Source organism: Bos mutus, chromosome 8 (genome assembly GCF_027580195.1).
Source record: "Bos mutus isolate GX-2022 chromosome 8, NWIPB_WYAK_1.1, whole genome shotgun sequence".
Lineage (NCBI taxonomy): Eukaryota > Metazoa > Chordata > Mammalia > Artiodactyla > Bovidae > Bos > Bos mutus.
This window is the reverse complement of record NC_091624.1, coordinates 28,349,383-28,370,095: the sequence shown is the minus strand read 5'-3', so window position 1 is coordinate 28,370,095 and position 20,713 is coordinate 28,349,383. Positions and strand designations below refer to the sequence as shown.

Sequence of the window (20,713 nt, the reverse complement as noted above, 5' to 3'; positions counted from 1 at the left end):
GTGGATCTACTCTTTTTGTTGCTGGGTTAAGGTTCCTTAGGCTCAGCTCTGCCTTTTGCTGTGTTCATTCCTTCATTCCTGGCTTAGGTGCCTCTCAGCCCAGAGCTGTAACAATGAATTGCCTATCCTCTCCCCTCATACCCCAGGGGAGCTGGTTGACCATATGACCACAACCAGTCTTGAGGCCGGAGGGAGATGACCTGAGGCTCGGCAGAGGTCTGGTCTTATCATGGCCCTGGGCCATCTGAGGGTGGAGCAGGAAACCGGTAAGGCTAAAACACAAGAGGGGCCCAGCGTATCTCCTCTGACCCAAGGCCTTCACTGCCTCCCCATAGAAGGCACTGGCATGCAGTGTGGAGGCCAAGAGAGCCAGTCCCGGTTCTCTAGCTGAAGCACCTCCAGCAAGTTACTCAATTTCTCTGTGTCTCAGTTTCTCTGTCTATGAAGTGTGTAGTTGCTCAGTCGTGTCTGACTCTTTGCGACCCCACAGACTGTAGCCTACCAGACTTCTCTGTCCATGGGATTTTCCAGGCAATAATACTGAAGTGGATTGCCATTTCCTTCTCCAGGGGATCTTCCCAACCCAGGGCTCAAACCTGGGTCTCCCGCATTGTAGACAGACGCTTTACCGTCTGAGCCACCAGGGAAGTCTTTCTCTGTCTATAGGTTGAGGATAATCATGGGATCTGCCTCATAGAACCTGTGCTAGAATTAGGTTAAATACACTATGTGTATTAAGTATACTATGTGTAGAACAGGGCAGGGCACATGGTGCTAGCTGCTGTTACAATTGAATAGTTATTATTAACATGCGAGGTGAACTTCTGTTCTTCAGTGCCCAACTTGAGTGTCACCCATGTTTCCCCTCACATCTGGTTGTACACAGGCTCATGGTCCCATCTTGGTTCTGGTCCACACTTGGAGGGCAGGGTTCCATTCATCTCTGGGTCCCCAGCCCTGGCAGGCCTCCAGTCCCTGTGGTTGTGGAGCTGCCTGAGCCCCGTGTCTCTCTTAGGAGAAAATGCACAAGCTTTTGGAGGTGTACGAGAGACTGGGTGGGGAGGAGGACATCGTCAACCCTGCGAACGAGCTGATCAAGGAGGGCCACATCCAGAAGCTGTCGGCCAAGAATGGCACCACCCAGGACCGCCACCTCTTCCTGGTGAGCCCCCATCCAATCACACCAGCCCTGCCCACTCCTGCCCAACCCAGCTGCAGAGCCACAACCCTGCCGGGCCTCACCCAGCCCAGACGCAGAGTCCTGGCCCACCGGGTCACTCAGCCACACCCTCACCCAGCCCAGACCCAACCAGCGGCAAAGCCACGCCCAGCGGCTAAGCCACACCCTCAGCCCACCCCCTAGCATGCCCTCGCCACGCCCACATTCAGCCCAGCCCCACCTAGCCCTGTCCACCACCGCCAGGGGCACGCCCCACCTCCTCCCTAGGGTGCTCCTCTCTGGGGTCAGACACCCCTCATCGCGTGCCTGCCCGTCCCTATCGCAGTTCAACAGCATGATCCTTTACTGTGTGCCCAAACTGCGGCTTATGGGCCAGAAGTTCAGTGTCCGGGAGAAGATGGACATTTCCGGCCTCCAGGTGGGTGAGCCCCTCCCACGCAATCTGTTCCCCTGGGAAAGCACAGAGCAGGTGGAGGGACACAGGGCACTCACTGCTGTGCGACTGGTCATCTGCCTGCTTCTCTGAGCCTTGCTTATGTCCTGATCCAGGCGTGCAGGAACATCTCTGAGTCCTGGCATCCTGGACTGAGTGGGCAGGATCCCTGCCCCTCAGCTTGGCCTACCTTCCAGCACGTGTAGGCTTCATGTTGGCAGGCTGAAGGGCCATGGCAGGACCAAGCTGTCTCCTGTACCCAGCACTCAGGGTTCCCTTTACAGACTCTAAGGGAAGCTTGAGGTGAATACAGATGGGGTGCCCATGCTTGGGCACTTTGCTCTTTGGGCGTCCTTGTTCTTTGGTCCTTGGTCCTATGCTCCCTCCACTCCTGCACCAATCTGGAACCCGGATGAGGTTCTGCTGACATCTGTACCCCAAATCCAGACGGCTTGTTGTTCTTGCCGTCCCTCTTCCTTGAGTCCATCGATGTCTTATGCTGTGCGGCTACTGGAGCTGGAATCAGTGCCCCTTCTCCTGTGGGGGAGTACTTTGAATTAACAGGCACTCCAAAAATGCTGGCTAAATCAAAGTACTTAGTTATTCTGAAAAGTAAAGATTTGCTAGTGATACAAAAAAAAAAAAAATCCCTTCTGATAGTGGCCTGCCTGTGGGCCACGGCCAGCTGAGGGAATGAGGAGTGTAGGGGATGAAGGATGGCTCCTTGTTGCAGATGCCCCTGGATCCAAGGCACCAGCCCATGGGGCCTCAGAAACTCCTGCAGAGAAGTGGGGATCCTCCTGGCTCTTCTAAGATTTTCATCCTGTGTGTCAGGAGTGTCTGGGGGGTACCTTGTGGGGAAAGGCACTGGCACTGACTTCCTGGGAAACTCCAAGAACAGACACATTTGGCTGGCACAGTTCTAAGAACAGTGGATGAGTGGTCTTAGCCTTGCGTGGGCAGGTCAGTGGTCCACCCTCCCCCCATGGACTGACTCATACAGTCGCCCGCAGCAACCATGACCCTAAGCTGGACACCTTCCCTGCAGACCCTCTGGGCCCCCTCTGCCCCATTCTCAGGGAAAACCCTCCAAGTCTGAGTGACAGTGTGAGTCCAGAGTCCAGGCCCTGCTGAGTGACACACTGTTTTCATTTTGTCCTTGGCTGTGTGCCTTTAGGTGCAGGATATCGTCAAGTCAGGGGCAGCCCACACATTCATCATAACTGGAAAGAAAAGATCCCTGGAGCTACAAACTCGGTAGGGTCAGCTGCCTCAGTGTCTGCTGCTGTGTGAGTGTGTTTGACCTGAAATTTTAGCAGATGGCTTCCTTTTCTAAACTGGATAACCTTTTGATGTATTTTTTATTTATTCATTTAACTGGCTTATTTGTGGTTTAAAATGTTAACAGTACTAAGGGGAAGTCAGTGAAAATTAGGCCTCTACCCACTTCCTGTTTCCCACCCCCAGCAGACATTTTTAACCATCTCTGAAGCATCCTTCTGGAATTTTTGTCCCCATACATACATGTATCTATTTTTTTTAATCACAGATGACCATTTTCTGTCTAGTTTGTTCTGCATCTTGCTTTTTTCACTTAATTTATTAGAAATCATCCCATATATGATCATCATTTTCTAAAGTAGGATAATTTTCCACTATGGTCATTGGCTGGTTCCCACTGATGGGCATCTAGGCTCCTCTGGGGTCTTGTTGTTGCAAATGGTGCTGCAAGCAGTGTCCATGAACCAAGCTTTGTACAGATGTGTTGTTATGTACATCTGACAGATTCTTGAAGAGGAATTGCTGGCCAAAGAGTAGCACGTCCACTTTAAATTTTGGTGGCTATTATCACACTACCTTGTAAGGTGGTGCCAGGCTCTCTCTGACTTGCAGCAGTACGTGGGAGAGCCCATCTATGACCCACTGTGGCCCAGGGAGGTGTTGATTTACATCCATTGCAGAGGGCTCTGCATACCAAGCTTAACCACATACAGTCACACCTGACTTCGTCTGGGCACACCTGAACCGTCCTGAACCCACATGGCCATATCTAACTCCACTTGGTCACACTCAACCCGGCTGCACTTGGTGATACTGGCCTCATTGTCCCACAGCCTGTGGGGCCACTCTTCCAAGCCTTGAATTGTACTTCCAGGCAGTGAGCAGCTCAGGCGTTTGCTGCAGAGCTGAGAGGAGTCAATGGTTTATAGTATCTAAGACAAAATTAGGTATCTAAGACAAAATTAGGGCTTCCCTGGTGGCTCAGCTGGTAAAGCGTCTGCCTACAATGTGGGAGACCCGGGTTCGATCCCTGGATCAGGAAGCTCCCCTGGAGAAGGAAATGGCAACCCACTCCAGTATTCTTGCCTGGAAAATCCCATGGATGGAGGAGCCTGGTAGGCTACAGCCTATGGGGTTGCAAAGAGTTCGACAAGACTGAGTGACTTCACTTTCACTTTCAAGACAAAATTAATAAAATACTGTTTTGGCTTTTATAGGACGGAAGAGGAGAAGAAAGAATGGATTCAGGTAAAGCTCCTAAAGTTTTAAAGTCACCAAATGACCAAAGTCTTGAGCAGCATAGTCATTTCATTCTGGAGCAAGGGATGGGATGGCCCTGTGGCCCTTCAGGTGTTGCCCATCCATCTATCAACCTTGAAGTGGTGGATTGACCAAGCTTCTAAGTACCTTCAGAATCCAAAGTTTGAATCCATTCTCTTATTTGGGGCTCCTCTTCAGTAAACAAATAAATGTAAAGGCCTGGAAGTGGGAATGCAGGGAGGTGCCTTCACCCTGGGGAGAATCCCTACTGGCTGGAAGTTTGAAGGCGGGTCCTTGTCACCTTTCTCTCCATGGCTGGCAGGAGCGATGCATTGTGTGGAAAGAGCAGTTTGACTTCCAGGATGGAGTCTGCACTTCCAGTGACAGGCCAGGCAGCATCATGGGGCAGCCAGAACAGGCTCAGCTCAGAGCTGGCCATGGCGGGGATATCGGTCAGGAGGGCCAAGGCAGTGTGAAGACCAAGGCAGTGAGCAGGGTGGGCAGACCACCACCAGGCCAAATGCTAACCATTAGTGAAGTGTGGCTCACAAAATTCATAGAAGAGAAATCTGAGTGAGAGGAGAAAAAGGAAATTCAAACAGATACTAGATGGTAATGCAGTTGCAGGAAATGAAAACACGGCCTCAAATCCATATAAAAGGTTCCCAGAGAGTGTCTGCTTTGGGCTTGGAGCACTGCATGTGGGGTGGCATTGGGATCCATGGGAACTGGAGTGGGGACCTTGTCAGTCACTGGTCACATCCCTGAGCCTTGTTTCCTCACCTTATGGGGGGGCTATTGCCGAAATGTGAAGCTGTTGGTCAGGGGGAAAGGCAATGACCATAGGACCCTGTCCTGACCTTCCTGAAATGCTTTCTGAGGGCCCTTGTTCTCTGTGGTTGTTTCAGGTCATTCAAGCCACCATTGAGAAGCACAAGCAGAACAGCCAGACTTTCAAGGCCTTCAGTGGCTCCTTCAGCCAGGATGAGAATTCCCCCCTCACCCCAGAACCCCCTGTGAGAGCCAGTACCTGTTGGGTGACCTAGGCCCTTTCCGCAAGGACTGGTATCTGGGAGGGAAGTTGGTCCCCACACTCTCCTTGTGCCCACCTTTACTGAGCATCCATGTGGGGACCTCTGCTCCCTGCAGGTGTGGTCGGCGCTCAGAATGGAGGGAGGGAAAGACAGGGCTGGATGAAGCTGCTACGTGATCTGCTGTCCTCTCACGTGCACTAGGGGCTGTGATCATATCAGCAGGGGTGGCTTCCTCCCAATGGGGAGTCGCCCCCAGGCCTGGGGAGAGCAGGGAAGCAGGATCCCCACCCACGGCCAGATAGGTGGCCCTAGGCCCTGGCCATCCCCTCTGTGTTCAGTTCAGTTCAGTTGCTCAGTCATGTCTGACTCTTTGAGATCCCATGAATCGCAGCATGGCAGGCCTCCCTGTCCATCACCAACTCCCGGAGTTCACTCAAACTCATGTCCATCGAGTTGGTGATGCCATCTCATCTTCTGTCGTCCCCATCTCCTCCTGCCCCCAATCCCTCCCAGCATCAGAGTCTTTTCCAATGAGTCAACTCTTCGCATGAGGTGGCCAAAGTACTGGAGTTTCAGCTTTAGCATCAGTCCTTCCAAAGAAATCCCAGGGCTGATCTCCTTCAGAATAGACTGATTGGATCTCCTTGCAGTCCAAGGGACTCTCTGTGTGGGCACAACCAAACGTGACTTCATGGTGAGAGGCCTCAGAGACATCCCTGATGCCCAGCCCAGACTGGCTCAACAGCTCAGTGTCCCAGACACCAGGCCTGGTTGGTCCTCCCTGTGGCCCACAGGCCACCTCGTTATCCACTTAATATTTGCATCAAATCTCCATTTTGTCTGCTTTCTGGACTATTTTGGAAGAAAACTTTGTGTCATCCCCAGGCAGGAAAAGCTCTGTCTCCTAGCTTGAACAGAGGTGACCTGAAAACAGAATCCCCCTGCCCCACCCCATACCTGCTATTAAAGTCGATGCAGAGGCAGAGCCTGACCATAGAAGGCAGGGCACTGAGCTCTCCATGAATGCCAGAGGAAGGAGCTAGAACCCAGGGCCACCTCACGTGGTGTGATGTAGCCAGCCAGGCCCAACGGACCTTGAGAAGCTTCATACCTGCCCACCTTCCCCCACCCCCAGCTAGGAAATGATAACTCTCCTGGGATGCCTTCAGTCCTCAGCCAGGCCAGGGAGGGGCTGATTGTCAGAATTATAGCAAATGCTAGGCCCCAACCGTCTTTCTCCTGACCCTGTGATCAGACAGAAGAAATGGTGGTGTTCCAACATTACACTGGATGTCAGCATGTGGCCATGGAACCTCTGCTCATGCCAGCTGTCTCTGTCCCTTCCAGATGATGAGCCCCAGCTCCGAGGTGCCTGCAGTGCCAGCCAACAGTGGAGGGGGAGTTTCAGGGGTGAGTGACCCCCTCAGCTGTTGGCATGGGTGGGAGGTAGAAGTTGGGGTCAGATCAGGGTGACCTGAGGGTGAGTCCTTAGGGGTAAGCCTTCCCCCTACTCCATGAGACCTGCGTCCTTACAGTGATGGCCTCTGGGGCCTGTCGGGAGAGGGCTGGAGTAAGCCTGCTGGGACCCAAATGTCCATTTTTTGGGGTGGGTGGAGGTTAGACAGCTAAGATCTTCTGAAGACTTGTGCTCTTTACCATGAATAGAATAGCCCTGGATCAATGTGCATCAAGGTGGTGCCTGGCCCTCAGGATGCTCAGTCAGTGTGGGCAAAGATGGTGTGTCCAGGGACGGCCTGTGTCCTGTCCCCACTCTGACAGGGCCAGGCCATGGGACTATGCCTGAGCCCCGCCCACTCTGTTGGTTGGGAGATTAAGCAGGAGGGCAAATGTGCTTGCCTTGCGTGCAGGGAGTATGCAGTACAGGGGAGCATCGTTATTAACCACGGGGCCTAATCGTCATGAAGTCTGATGACAGTTATAACCCTAGACTCCCAGGGAGGTGCTGTGCCCCGCATCCTGAGAGGGGATTCTCCTGGGCACCCCTGCTTTGCCCTTGTGTGTGCACGCTCAGTCATGTCCAACTCTTTGTGACCCTATGGACTGTAGCCCTCCAGGCTCCTCTGTCCATAGGATTTTCCAGGCAAGAATACTGGAGGGGGGGCCGTTTCCTTCTCCAGGGGATCTTCCCAACCCAGGGATCGAACTAGCATCTCCAGGCAGATTCTTTACCACGAGCCCCACCTGGCCCTGTTCCTCAGTTTTCCAGGCTCGAAAGAACGAGTGGGGGCCTGAGGCCCAGCCTGACACCCAACAGGGTATTTGCTCCTAGAAAGGAACATCTCCTGTGGGTGGGTCAGTACTGTCCCCACCTTCTCTCCTCCATGCCTGCCTCTCCTTCCCTCCCCCACTTCTCTTTCTCACACCCTTATCAGGACCATTCCCTTCGGGGCAGGTGCACCCCAGTCGGACAGCAAAGTCTGCCTGAATTTAGCACCAGCTTCTAGAGCTCCTTCTTTTCTGGCTACAAGTGCCACCCTGCTGGTCATTACCGCCATCCTGGGTTGGCGGTTGTGAAGGACAACTCATTTTAGGAAGCGGAAATGGGCTTGACAGGTGAGGAGACCTAGCCTTCGACTCCAGACTTTGTGGTGTGACTGGACTTTCCTGGGACAGCAGCAGAGGGAGGGACAGCTGCCTAGCTTGTTATGGGGAGTAAGTGTTCCTGTCCTGACTTAGATTTTTAGTAAGAAAACTAATCTCCTCCTCCCACAACATCCATGCATTGATAGCACTGAGCCCCTGCTGAGGCCCCAGAACAGATGCACCAGTGTCCCCCCGGCTCTGTTACAAGAGCAGAGGCTTTGCGAGGTCACACATGACCCCTGACCTGACATGTCTTGGATTGCAGGCACTGGGAAACCCTTGAGAAGTTCTTGGGCTCTGAGGGAAAGATACAGCTTTTCTAGAGCATGGTGGGGTTCAGGGACCAATTGAGAGGAAGGAGCCCCCTTATTTGAGTGATACTTCTGCCACACAGTATGCTGGGGGGTCAGAAGCAGCCTGCGCTAATTTGTTTGAACTCAAAGTCAGGAAATCTAAAAGCCGCGTGGTCAGTAGGGGAGAGATGGTCTTATCACAGCCCTTCAAACTCCCTGAGGGGCTTCCCACATCGTGACCCTGTCTCGCATTGCCTTCTTTCCAGCCCACCCTCCCCGACCACGCCCTGGTCCCCCTCACTTAGCCATGTCCCAGGGCCTGTGTACCTGCTGCCCCCTCTGTGCAGAATGCCTCATCTGTGAGGCCTTCACAGCTGACCCCAGGATCACTGACAAGTGTTTCCCTCATGAAGCAGCCCATTATAAGCTTTATGAATCACAAAACTGTACACGTAAGGCTTGCACTGTGCTACTGGGCTCCTTTCGGGAACGTCTAGGAATGTCATGACAAGAATCCGCACGTTCAGGCTTCCTCTGTGTAACTGACCAGAGAGAAATGACAGATGGGGCCTCTGCAGTTTTCCAATTGGCCCCTGGGTCCCTTGGCCAGGGGTCTCTGACAGCCTGATGCTGGCCCTTTGCATAAAGCACTGCCTCTCCCTGCCTCCACAGGGGAGCTGAGCTGGGCCCCATGCAGGGCCCTCTGCTATCTGACCCTCGGCCTGGGGTGGGCTACAAGGCATCAAGAGCCATGAGCAACCCCCATTCTTTGTTGGGTGAGTCCATAGCAGGCCTCAGCCCTGGGATGCAAGGAGAAGTGGAATGGCTGCAGGCTGCATGGTTAGGGAGGAGGCACCGAGGAGGATCCAGTGCCAAGGCAGGGAGAGAGAAGCAGGAGGTGTGGCTGGCACACAGGGCAGGCAGTGCCCACTGGAGAATCTTCTAGCTGGAAGGACCTGAAAGCCACATGTTTAATGTTTTAACCTGTGACTGGGTCCTGACATGAGGCCTTGGGCAATTCCTCACCCTCCACCCCTACCTTCTCCTGGATAGGAGGAAGAGAGAGAGAAACTATGTCAGATGCCTGTTGGCCACTTGGGTGCCCCTCCAGTTGGTCGCCCAACTCCTTTTATAGGTGAAAAGGTAACTGAGAGCCCCTGAGGGTCAGGGCCTCAGCCCAACCCAGGGTTCTGTCCAGGCCAGGCTGCAGCCTGCGGGGCAGTGACAGCGACACTCAGTCAGTGGATGAGCAGGCCGCCCCTCTTTCTCCCACCTGGGGCTCAGTCTTCTCAGGGCTCTGCAGTGTCTCTGACTCGCAGATGCTTGAGATCACAGTTCAAGTTCAGGCCTCCTTGTCCCAGTCCCTTTACCCACCCAAGCCAGGCCAGGGCCCTACAATAGACAGACATCTGTTAGCAACAGACTCGTAGCTCTGGCCCCGGCACATGTGGCCTGGCCATGGTTCTTCTCATTTGTGTCTCTGGTGAGCACAGATTTTAGTGGACCCAGGGCAACTCAGTGAAGCTCCCGCTGTATAAGGCGAGTCCAAGACGTACTCAGTGGATATTTGTGGAAAGTACCCAAAAGTGGGTTTTAATTCTGACACTAGAAAGAGTGATCTTTGCTACAACATGCCAGATGTAAGCTTTTGGAGAGGAAATGTAACTTCACTCTTGGTGTGCTGGTTTGATTTCCTGGTGCTGTCCTCAGACACACAATTTCCACAAGCCGTCTTTCCTAAGAGAAGCTAAACCAGGAAGTTTTGCAAGGGGGCCTTGCAGAAGCCAAAGACTTCCCTGTTCTGTAAAAGTTACATCTCTCTTCTCAGAAGCACAGAAATGTCAGAGTCCCTGACCCACCGTGACCACACATGGACCCCTGCATGATGCCGAGGAAGGCCCCACCCCTGCCACCGTCTCCTCAGCATGCACAAATTTAGTACAACCCACCCTCCAGGGCCCTGGGACAGAGCTGCCCACAAGAGGAAGAGGGGCTGGGCCTCACTGGGCAGGGCCTGAGACGTAGGCCAATGTCCACACCCTTCAGGACGGATGATAACTGTGTGGCTCTGTCTTCCGGGGCCGGTTGTCAGGACCACTGTTTGGGACCCACTTCTTAACCTGAATTTTCCTCCTGCTTCCCTGCTTTGTAAGTGAATCTGCTGAAGAGAAAACGCTTCGTGAAACAGGCCTTGGCACATATGTCCTCCCAGGCCCACACTTGTGTGTTTGGAGCACTGCGGGTGGAGTCACTTGGCTGTTAGTGGAGAAAGCCACGGTTCCACACCTCCCCGGTTAGACTTGGCCCAGCCTTTCCAATGTCTCCACACCCAGAGAGAAAATCTAAGCCTCTCCCTTTTGTTGGCCTATTCTGTATCCTCATCCAAACAGGAAGTATGGTTGGCCAAGACCTGTCCCCAGCAACGCAGGTGGGCTCACCCCAGCCACCTGGTCACCAGCTTTTGGTGGGGTAGTGCATCAGTGGTGGGCCACAGTGGCTTATAGTCCTCAGCATGCAGGGAGCTGGTACCTAGCCTGAACTCTATCTGAGCACTGAGCTGCTGCCTGACAAAGGAAGCCAGGAGGGTTGCTCTGCTGAGCCCCAGCCCCAAGATGCCCTGCTCTGGGAACTGCCCTCTGTCCCTTTGGCCAGGGCAGGGTCCCTGCTGTCCTGGTGACCTTCACAGGTCAAGCTCATGGCCACACACCTCTGGCCCACTACAGCCTCTCCTCCATCTTGTGGGCCAGCCCTGCCCCTCCAGCCCCCTGCCTACCCCCTGGCCCTCAGGGATACCCCAGAAGCCCCTTTGGTCCCCTGGTGTTCTCTGCAATTGTGCAGCGCTGTTTTCAGGGTCTGGAGAGCTGAGGTTCTGTGGCATACGTCAGGGCTTGAAGGCAAGCCAGTGGATCCAGCCACCCTACCTCTGACCACGCCCATCCCACGTGCCCTTGGTGTCCTCACCTGGAAAATGGGAATGACAGGGTCACCTTGAAGGTTGGTGGAGGGCTGGGGCTGCTGCAGCTGCTGCAGACCGGTGGATGGCCCCTCCCTTCCCTCCTCTTGTCTGAGCCCTAGCAGTTCTGGAGATGGTCTCCAAAGAAGGAACCCTGAGTGGGGCAGACAAATGTGTCTCAGGGCTACAGTGTGGCTGGTGGCCCGTGTCGGATGGCAGGGTGGCCTTGGGTGAGACGTGCGGCTGTGGGGAGCATCAGCGTTGCTTGTTGGGTCTGTGCCGCCCATTCTCCACCCACAGAGCTCTGAGGTCCTGAGCTGCATGGAATAAACAGAGGGGGACATCTTAAGCCCAGTGTCCATGGGGCCAGGGGTCATGAGATGGAGGAGAAGGTGGCGGGGTAGGGGGGTCTTGGGCGGAATAAGTGTTCCTGTCACCCTCAGAGGCACCAGCTGTCTCACGGCTCCTAGTACCAGGTGGCTGGAGCTGGCCTCACAGTGGTGGGGCCCACAGTGGGGACTATGAGCAGAGGCAGCAGAGCTGGGGAGCATAGGCCTGTGTTCAGGCTGCTTAACAAAGCACCACAGACACTTATTCGCTCACAGTTCTGAAGGCTGCAAATCCAGGATCAAGGTGTTGGCAGGGCTGGTTTCTCCGGAGGCCTGTTGACTTAAAGAAAAACATACAACTTAAGAGTTGAATTTAAGTTTTATTCACGGTCTTACTGAAGACTGTAGCCCAGCAGACAGCTCTGAGAAACTGATTCTAAGAGAGGAGGGGAGGAGCCAGGATATGAATGGATTTATTTTGGCTAGGACATACATGTAGACAGACATCTATCTTAGTAAAAGATGACTGCTAATCATAAAGAACACATATCTCAAGTGAACACTTTTGGTGTTTTTCTGTACATGGGAAGATACAAGAATCTGAGGTCTTTGAAATTCTTTCTGAGATGTGCATCTATCTCGGGGCCTGTTTCTCCAACGCACAGAATGTCTCCTCTTGCTTTTTCATTCTGGCCACACTGTCATGACTGCAGAGGTTGTGCCTGAACCTTATATAACTGGATGATGAGTAACACTCTTTGTTCTTTTCTTGTTTACAGCATCTCTCTTTGGCATATAGATAGCCATCTTCTCCCTGTGTCTTCACGTAGTCTTGCCTCTGAGCGTGTCCATGTCCTAATCTCCTCTTATAAGGACACCAGTTATGTTGGATTAAGGCCCACCCAAGTGACCTCATTTTACTTTAATCACCTCTTTTAAGGCCCTCTCTCCAATTACAGTCACGTTCCAAGGTGCTGGGGGTTAGAACTGCAAACTATGACTTTTGGGGGACACAATTCAGCACAAGCCCCTCCTTTCTGTCTCCTCACCCCTGACCAGTGCATCTCTTTCTCCTTAAGTTTGCAGAGTTTATATTAAACATATTTCTAGTTTATTTTGTTCAGATTTTTATTATAGAAGTTTTGGACACACCGAAGTAGAAATAACGGGCAGCGAGCCCCGCCTCATCTGTCTGGAGCAACTTCAGCTTTGTGCTTTGTCCCTTACTCCACTTTACAGATGAGGAACCAGGCTTGGAGAGGAAAAGTGACTCATGCAGGGTCTCACGGCTGATGAGGGGCAGGGCAGGGGCCTGGGAGTTATCCCCTAACTTGCACTATTGCTAATCAGATGGAGAAACCTAATCAGACAACACTTCTGAGCCCCCATCCCAGCCTCAGTGCATGGGCAGTGCCCACTCCCACCCTCACTCCTGCCTGCCTCCCACTCACCTCCCAAGCCGTTGCATCAGATGGGGCTGGGGTCCTAGACACAGTTGATGTCACTATGGCCAGGGTGTAGGTGGCCAGAGCAGACCACACCAGCTCTCAAACTTCTGTTCATAGCGCAGAGGGGACACAGTCCTCAATGGGAGTGTGAGGTGGGGGGTGGGGGTTTGGGGGTGCTGGTCAGTGAGTGACTGATTTGCTTTCTATATGTTTTTTGGTTTTCTTCTCCTTTCACAAGCCGTTCTGGTGAACAATTGAGACAATCCAGATAAGAGAGTCAGATAAGAGTAACTCTACCCCAAACAGCCAATAGGATCATCAGGGTGTGCTTCCTTCCAGTCTTTTTTTCATGCATGTACCCTTTTCGGTATAAACATCATATGCTACTGTCTGTTATTTTGCTATTTGCTTGTTTCCCTTAGCTATAGAACTCAACACCTTTAATTTTCCGATACGTCGCCTTGACATCTACCTCCCATGCATGATTTATGCACCTGTTCCTTTATTTTAAACTGCATCAGATTTTTTAAAAATTTGTAAATGTATGCTTACCATAAAAGGAATGAATACTTTTAAGAAAAAAGTACAGTGATAGAAGAAAATGAAAACCTCTCTCCCATTGCTGCCTGCCACTCCCAATTCCTCTTGGCTCCAAGGACTTTGATGTGGTTCTTATAAATCTTTTTGAGAAACCTTACACAAAACAGCTTGTTTATACGTTAAAGAAAGCAAAACAAAAGTAAAAGAATTTTGTAGTGTGTTCTTGTGACTTGTCTCAAAGGTCTTTTAACCTCTCTGAACACACACCACATTATGTTTCATGACTTCCTGTTGTTTCTCTTCTCTTGCTGAAAAGACTCATCAGTGCCCTCCTTTGTGGGAAATTCAGGCAGCATCAGAGGAGACAGAGAGGGGAGTCCAGCCCCCTGACCCTACTCCTCCACCCCAGGAGAGCACTCTCACACGTGTTGGGTGGGCAACTGCAGGCACCACGCTCTGGGGCCCAGTGCAGGATAAGAGTGTGGAAGCAAGGGCCACCTGGCCGGATGCTGGGTGCAGACACCCGGTCCTCGGCGTCTGGACTTTGCTGCAGAGCAGCCACCATTTCCCCTGGTGTGGGTTCCGGTTGTTATCTCTGCAGACACGGCAGGGTTACGTCACTGACCTTTGTGGAGGGCCAGGTCATTCTAAGCATAGAATTCCTGATCCCCTTGGAATTTCACTCTGTGTGATAGCAGGGCAGCTTCTGGGGAGCGGGGCTGAACAGGGGGCCATGGCCAACGTGGCTCCTGCTCAATTCCCTTCTGCACGTCCAGCTTTCTTGCCCCGCATGTGCGTTGCCTGTGTGTCACACGGCTGCCACTCCACACGTGCTGGGAAGCTGACTGCAGCGGTTTGCCTCCAACAGTCTGAGCCCAGGAGAGGGTCCTCTAAGACCAGACGTGACAAGGAGAAGCAGGGCTGCAGCAGCTGTGGTGAGACCTTCAACTCCATCACCAAAAGGAAACACCACTGCAAGCTATGTGGAGCGGTAAGTCCAGATGGGAGGAGGCCAACTGTTGGGACCTCCATGTGCTTTATTCCTCCTCCCAATCTTCTTTCCATGCACACAGACCCCCTGGATTCTGGACCCTCCGAGCAAGAAGGCAGGGCCTGGAGGCCCAAAGGGGTCCAGCCTCGGGGTCTCTGCCTGCTGGACAAGGCTCCTGATCCCCCTGGCTCATGGGCAAGCTCTTCCCCTCCACATGATGTCACATCTCTCTTGGTCACTGTGGCCCTTCCAGCCTCCTTCTGGACAGTCTTCTGTCCCTGGGTGGTAGGATCACAGGTGCCCTTGTCTTGCAGGTCATCTGTGGGAAGTGCTCTGAATTCAAGGCTGAGAACGGCAGGCAGAGCCGTGTCTGCAAAGAGTGTTTCCTGACCCAGCCAGTGGCCCACTTGAACCTCAGCCTTGAGGAGCCCCTGGAGCCCAAGCAGAGCACAGAGGTAGGTGGGCTGGGTCTGGTGAGCCTTCCAGACACAAGGCCTCAGAAGCCTTGATAGATGGTGCTCCCAGAGCTGTTGGCTTTCCTGGGCCAGGACTGATGAGGCTCAGTTGGATCTGTAGGCCACTGCAGGCAGCTAGCAACTGAATGCCAAATATCTCCTGTGTGCATGTTGGGCTTCATAGGATCTAGTCATGGTTGAGAGCTTGGGAATCATTTGCACCCTGGAGTTAGATGGTGCTTTAGTCAGCTCAGGCTGAATAATAAATACCACAGGCTGGGCAGCTTAAACAACAGAAACTTATTTCATCATAGTCCTTAAGGCTGGAATTCTGAAATCAAGGGATCAGCAAGCTGGTTTCAACTGAGGTCTCTCTCCTTGGTTTGTCGATGGGCTTAATCTCCCTTTGTCTTCACATGGTGCTCTCTCTATGGATATCCTAATCTCTACTTATGAGAAAACTGATCATATTGGATTGGAGCCCATACATATAACCTCATTTTAACTTAATTACCTCCTTAGAGGCCTCATCTCCAAACACAGTCTCACTGTGTGTGTGTGTGTGTGTGGCGGGGCGGGGGGGGTGGGGAGTGGGGGGGTGCGGGGCTGGCACTTAGGGCTTCAACATATGGGTTTAAGGGCAGACAGTTCAGCCCACAGCAGATGGGAACACATTTCATCTTCACTCACGGTCACCCTCATTGAAGGCCTGGAGGCCCTGCTGAAGTGAGATGTTGCTCCCACCTTGACCAAGCCATCAGGGTGGTGGGGGCAGTGAGGACACCTGCCTCCTTCTCACCTCCTGTTCTCTGGAGATGGTTGCTGCCCTCCAGGCCTTCCTTGAAGGGCACTGTCCCTATTTGATGAGGTAACAGGAAAGCTGGAAAAAAGAGAATATGGCTTTCCAAAAAAGTGCATTTTTGCATTCTCTCCACATAACATAGTCCATGATTCTCAAGGCCAGCTGCACATTGGGATATTCTGGGAAGCTATTTATAATGTTTATAACATTTCTCTTCCCAAAGGCTCTAGGGAAGGTTATCCAGGTGGGTCAGGACTCTGATTAGAGCCCCAGTTAGAGTCTCTGTATGTCTTAGAGGTTAAGTGCATCGGTGTATTAGAACTGAGTGTAGAATTATCTTGACAGAGGAGAGAGGGGTCCCTTGCACAGCTCCCTTGGCCTTCTCATCCATGCATTTTAAATGCTGTATCTGGGAGACCCGTGTCCCAGGTCCAAGCAGGAACCAGTTTTATCAGGTGTGTCTGAGGGATTTTCTGATGACCTAGGGGTTGTGTCCATGACTGCTCTAAACACATCAGAAGAGAGAGAAGGGCGTGTGTGATGTATGATGTATATGTGAATGAATGTGTGTGTGTGGTGTGTGAGGTGTGTGTGGGTGTTGGGGGGTGGTATGGGTGTGTGTGTGTGTGTGCATGTGTGTGGTATGTGTGTGGTGTTATGTGTGAGGGGTGTTTACCTATGTGTGTGTGTGTACAGATAAATCACAAAAGCCACCACATTCTGGTTTCCTGCAGTTCCAGTGTTTCCTACTGCCTTTATTTCTGTCTTTGACCTTTCTTGTGGTCTCACTCCCTAGAGAGTCCAGCCCAACCCCAAGTGGCTTTGCAGTGACCCTGGGCAAAGTCAGTTAGGCCTAGGCCTTTGTCCAGTCTGTCTTCCCCTCCTGCCTCTCTCCCCCCAGAGCCTTGGCCCTGATGCTTCCCCAGGAGAGTAGCTCTTACAAGTGAGACTCACCTGACTTGTCCTCTGCGTTCCCAGAAGCCAGTCGCTGCGGAGCCCCCACCCAGCCTGCTCTGCGGCCCCCTGCAGGTGTCAGATGGCGGCACAGCATGGAGCAAGGCGTGGGCTGCCATCTCTGAGTCAGACTCCCTGGAGTTGGTGCTACACCTCCACGAAGGCAGCCAGGTGTGTGCTCTGTCCACTGGGCCACGTTGGGGGTGGGGGTTCACCCTGCTCCGGCAACCAGAACCTCAGGCCCGTGGCCTCAGGCCTGTGCCCATATAGGCCTGGGCCATGCTGCCTGGGACCAGCTTCACTTGGAGGGTGGCTCACGTGACCCTAGGGCCTGTTTCCCCGACTGTCCAGAATCACCCTTCTGCTACCCACTTGTGGGAGGTAGTATTTAGTGATGCCAGGACTCCAGAGGCTAGGGTGCTGACGTTTCTCTACTTTTCAGCAGGATGGGCAGCTGCTCCATGCCATCCCCCTCTCCGGCTGCAGGGTGAGTGTGCTGGACCCTGCAGAGAGACTGGATGCCAGGCACGTGTGGCAGCTGCAGCAGGCCCAGCAGTCTTTGTACCTGAGCGCCCCGTCTGCCGAGCTGCAGCAGCAGTGGCTGGAGGCTCTCAGCTCAGCAGCCCATAGGCATTCATCCCAGGCCAGCCTGGGGGCCCAGCAGCCCCAGGCCCCAGCTGCCCCATGAGCTGAGTCTCTGCCATGTCTCCTAACTGTACAGCCACCACAGCAGGGCCTATGCTCTTCTGAGAGGTGATGTCAAGGCTCCACATGGGCATGAAGAGATCCTGGACCTCTGAGGGGCCGACAGGCCACACAGCACTTGGCTCTGGAGGGTTCCTCCATGTCAGAGAGGAGAAAAATGAGGCCCAGAGAAGGGCAGCCAACTGCTTAGGTCATCCAGCATGTCTCAAAGAGCTGGGCTTCTGCCTGCAGGCCCAGTCGTGTGGCCCAGAGTTGGGCGTAGGGTGACTGTCAAGTGAAGTCTGTCTGAGTGGGCCATGAGCAGTCACCTGTGCCGAAGACAGAAGGAGCTCATGGGCGGTGCCCAGGGACACCTAGTGGATGTCTGCAGTCATGCCATCCCTCCCAGTGATTGCCCACCATCCACACCATCTACATGCATGCGAGCTGAACCAGACCTGGCCCCTGGACTCCACCTCTCTTCCCTTTCCTCTCCCGGCGACTGGGCACAGCATTGTGCTGCCTTGTAGTTTGACACTCCATTTGGAGTTGCCCAAGGGGGCGAGTGGTATGTTCCTAAATAACCATGCTGCAAAACTACAGGGGGACCACACAGGCATTGTGTGGGGCCTCAAGATTTGTGCCTGCCTCCCCTGGCGGGTGGCGGACAGTGCTTATCTGCATAAATAAATAAATACTGGCAGCCAACAGGTGGACATAGCCTTGGGGCAGGGTCTCCGCACAGTGGGCCTGCTGGTGGTTGGATGGAAAATGAGGGTAACGGGGCACAGCCAGTAATCGGGGCCTGGACCCCCATACAGGCCTGCAGGGTGCAAGTCACACCCCTGTGGGTGCCCCAGGATGCAGCGGCATCAGATGGCGAGGCCTCAGACAAGGTGCCATGCCTGGACAATTGCTGTGTCCCTAAGCATGCTATTGGGGTAGATAGGACTGTTTGCCCCTGTAGCAAGTAGAGCCAGACTTAGCTACGGGATCGTGGGGTGCTGGGCACTCACAAAGTCAACAGGAAGGTCTATTTGGACCAGAGCCCTGAGGGCCTTGGGAGAGAGCTGAGGGACTTAGGGAGTGATGACTGAGGGGTATCCAGTCCCTTGGGACCCCCATCTCTCCAACATCCACAAGATACCCTGCAGGGATGTCTGTCACTGCTCAGGTGTAGGCAGACTTGCAGGGCACCTACCTGGAGGCTGAGAGGGCCATTGTGAGAGCCAGAAATGGATGACTGGTCGTGGGTGAGGTGGGGGTTGGGCTCTGTGAGGAATAACAGGGCCAGGTGAGGTGAGTAGAGTCCAAGTGAGGTGGTGGGGCATAGGTAAGGTAGGCAGGGTCAGTGAGGTACAGGCGAGGTAGGAGAGAGCACAGGTGGAGACACAGGTGAGGCGGGCAGGGCACTGGTGAGCTTATGCACGAGTCAGCGCCATGCCCTGTGTGCCCACCCTGCGATGCCTGGATGTTGCAGCAGCTGTATACCTGGGCCTCAGTCCTGCATCTGTGACAGCCCACCCACCCTGCAGTGGGTGTTCTGACGCTACTTGATACCAGCAACCTGCCCACTGGGAAGGGGAGGCCAGGCCCTTCCAACTGTGCTCTTATTCAAGGAAACACAGCAAAGTCCTACCCAGGGAGCCAAGGTAGGTGTCAGAGGCAGTGAAGGGATCAGCCAGCCCCTCCCCACTGGTCCTGCCCCTTCTCCCTCGGAGCTCTGCTCTCTCTGCCTCATGCGCTGACTGAGGGGGCCTAGTGGGGCTCCTTCTCAGGGTCAACTCTGTAACACTCCCATCTTACCTGAATCCCAGGATGTTCCCACTTGACAGCTGAGGAAACTGAGTCACAGAAAGGACACCTCCAAGAGTCCCACAGCTCCAGACCAAGTGCACAGCCAGAATTGACCAACTGGACATGGTGCCACTCTGCCAGTCTGAGGGGTCAAGACTGGGCCCCCTATTCAGGGTCCTCACCCAGGGCTGCCACTGTGGGTTCTGCCATTATGACCAGTTCCCCAGTGAGCTCTTGGGCACCAGGGCAGGCCTGAGCCCTATCCTCTCTGACCCAACAGCTTGGGGGGGCTGGCATACAGGTGTCCACGGTAATTTCATGAGGGTCCTGTCTCACTCAGCACATGGGAAGGCTGGTGAGGTGGCCATTCTGTTCCTAGCAGCTCGGAGTCCGCCAGGACATTACGTTCCATCACAGTCCATCGGAGAGTGTCCTGGGGCCAACTGCAAGGGTGAAAGCAGGAGGCATTCCATCGGCTGTGGCTGCAGCAGGACTGGGAAAAATGTCCTCACTGTCCAGTTTGGACAGCTGGGCCCTGAGGATCCAGAGGAAAGGAAATTCCTATTTGGAGTGGCTATTCCCGTTGAGACACTGAGAAGAAAGCGTGCAGCCATGGAAGACAGAAGCAGGGTGTGTGTGGGGGGGTGGGTGGTGGGGGGGGGGTGGCAGGAGGTACCCAGAAGCCTCACTCCTGACCAGGACATGCTGGGGGAGGGGTTACAGAGAGGGTGCCTAAGTTAAGGGCAGGGCCACCAAGATCTGGAGGAGCCAGTGAGGAGAAGGAGGATCTGGAGGAGCACAGTGAGGAGAAGGAGCCTGGGGGAGACAAGGCCTGGTCATGGGGTCTCCACAGGGTCTTTTTTGGTGATGCTCCAGGAGGCGAGAGCCATGGGGCAGGCTTGGGGGTCTTAATAGATCCAGTTGGCTGCAATAGGGATGGCCAGGGTAGAGACAGAGATAGGGCCAGGTATCTCAACACAAACCCCCATGAGGGGCACACCAGCAGTCATGGTGATATAGGGGCACTTCTGCCAACTGTGCCCACACAGGCATGGACCTATGTGGCCAGAGCTTCAGCTTTTCAGGAGATGAAAGAAACTTGAATGTTCTTATAATACATCCCGATAAATGTTAACTATTATAGAGTTTGAAGTCATGGGGTGGGTGACCAGTGGATGGCTCCAGGGATCCCTTCGGCTAGGGGCATCTGGCCTGCCCTGAGCCCTCTGGATGCCCCAGTAAGGACTGTGAAAAGCAGGATGCCTGCCTGGAGTCTCCACAGCATATGTCTGGGTGACTTTGAGACTGGGCTTCTTCCCACGCACACATTGCCAACATCTGTCCACCCTCATCTTGTCCCCATAACCCAGGGCCTGCCCACACCACACTGCCCACCCACAGAGCGGGGAGGTGGATGCACACTGGCTTTTAGCTTCTCCACTCTCCTTCTTTTCAATCATCTCCTCCTCCCCAAGTCCAGCTCCCAACCCTGCAGGACAGGAGACCATCCCCTGTCCTAAAGAATGCCAGTCAGGGCAGGAAAAGGTCTGAGGTACCCAGCTGCCACAGGAGTCAAAGGCCTGAGCTAAGAGTCTTCTGTGCCTCCAGGGGCTGCTGCCTGCAGTGTGAGGAAAACATGTCCCCACTAAGGCCACGGGGGATGTTGGCTGTGTCC

At 53.7% G+C, this 20,713-nt stretch overlaps 1 protein-coding gene across 6 annotated transcripts in view; it reads left to right on the top strand.

Moving 5' to 3' along the window:
* Positions 1–17,943, top strand: part of FGD3 (FYVE, RhoGEF and PH domain containing 3) — a 41,759-nt gene extending 23,816 nt beyond the window's left edge. For 5 of the 6 annotated variants that reach the window (XM_070375268.1, XM_070375265.1, XM_070375269.1 and 2 more), the window contains 10 exons: positions 1,016–1,162; positions 1,506–1,598; positions 2,791–2,870; positions 4,112–4,142; positions 5,063–5,170; positions 6,536–6,598; positions 14,224–14,346; positions 14,661–14,801; positions 16,582–16,728; positions 17,000–17,943. In XM_070375268.1, the coding sequence (XP_070231369.1) occupies positions 1,016–1,162; positions 1,506–1,598; positions 2,791–2,870; positions 4,112–4,142; positions 5,063–5,170; positions 6,536–6,598; positions 14,224–14,346; positions 14,661–14,801; positions 16,582–16,728; positions 17,000–17,245 (1,179 nt within the window). In that variant the 3' untranslated portion in view covers positions 17,246–17,943. The remainder of the gene's footprint in view (positions 1–1,015; positions 1,163–1,505; positions 1,599–2,790; positions 2,871–4,111; positions 4,143–5,062; positions 5,171–6,535; positions 6,599–14,223; positions 14,347–14,660; positions 14,802–16,581; positions 16,729–16,999) is intronic. The other variant, XM_070375267.1, reaches the window with a different exon arrangement.
* The last annotated feature ends 2,770 nt before the right edge of the window (positions 17,944–20,713 follow it).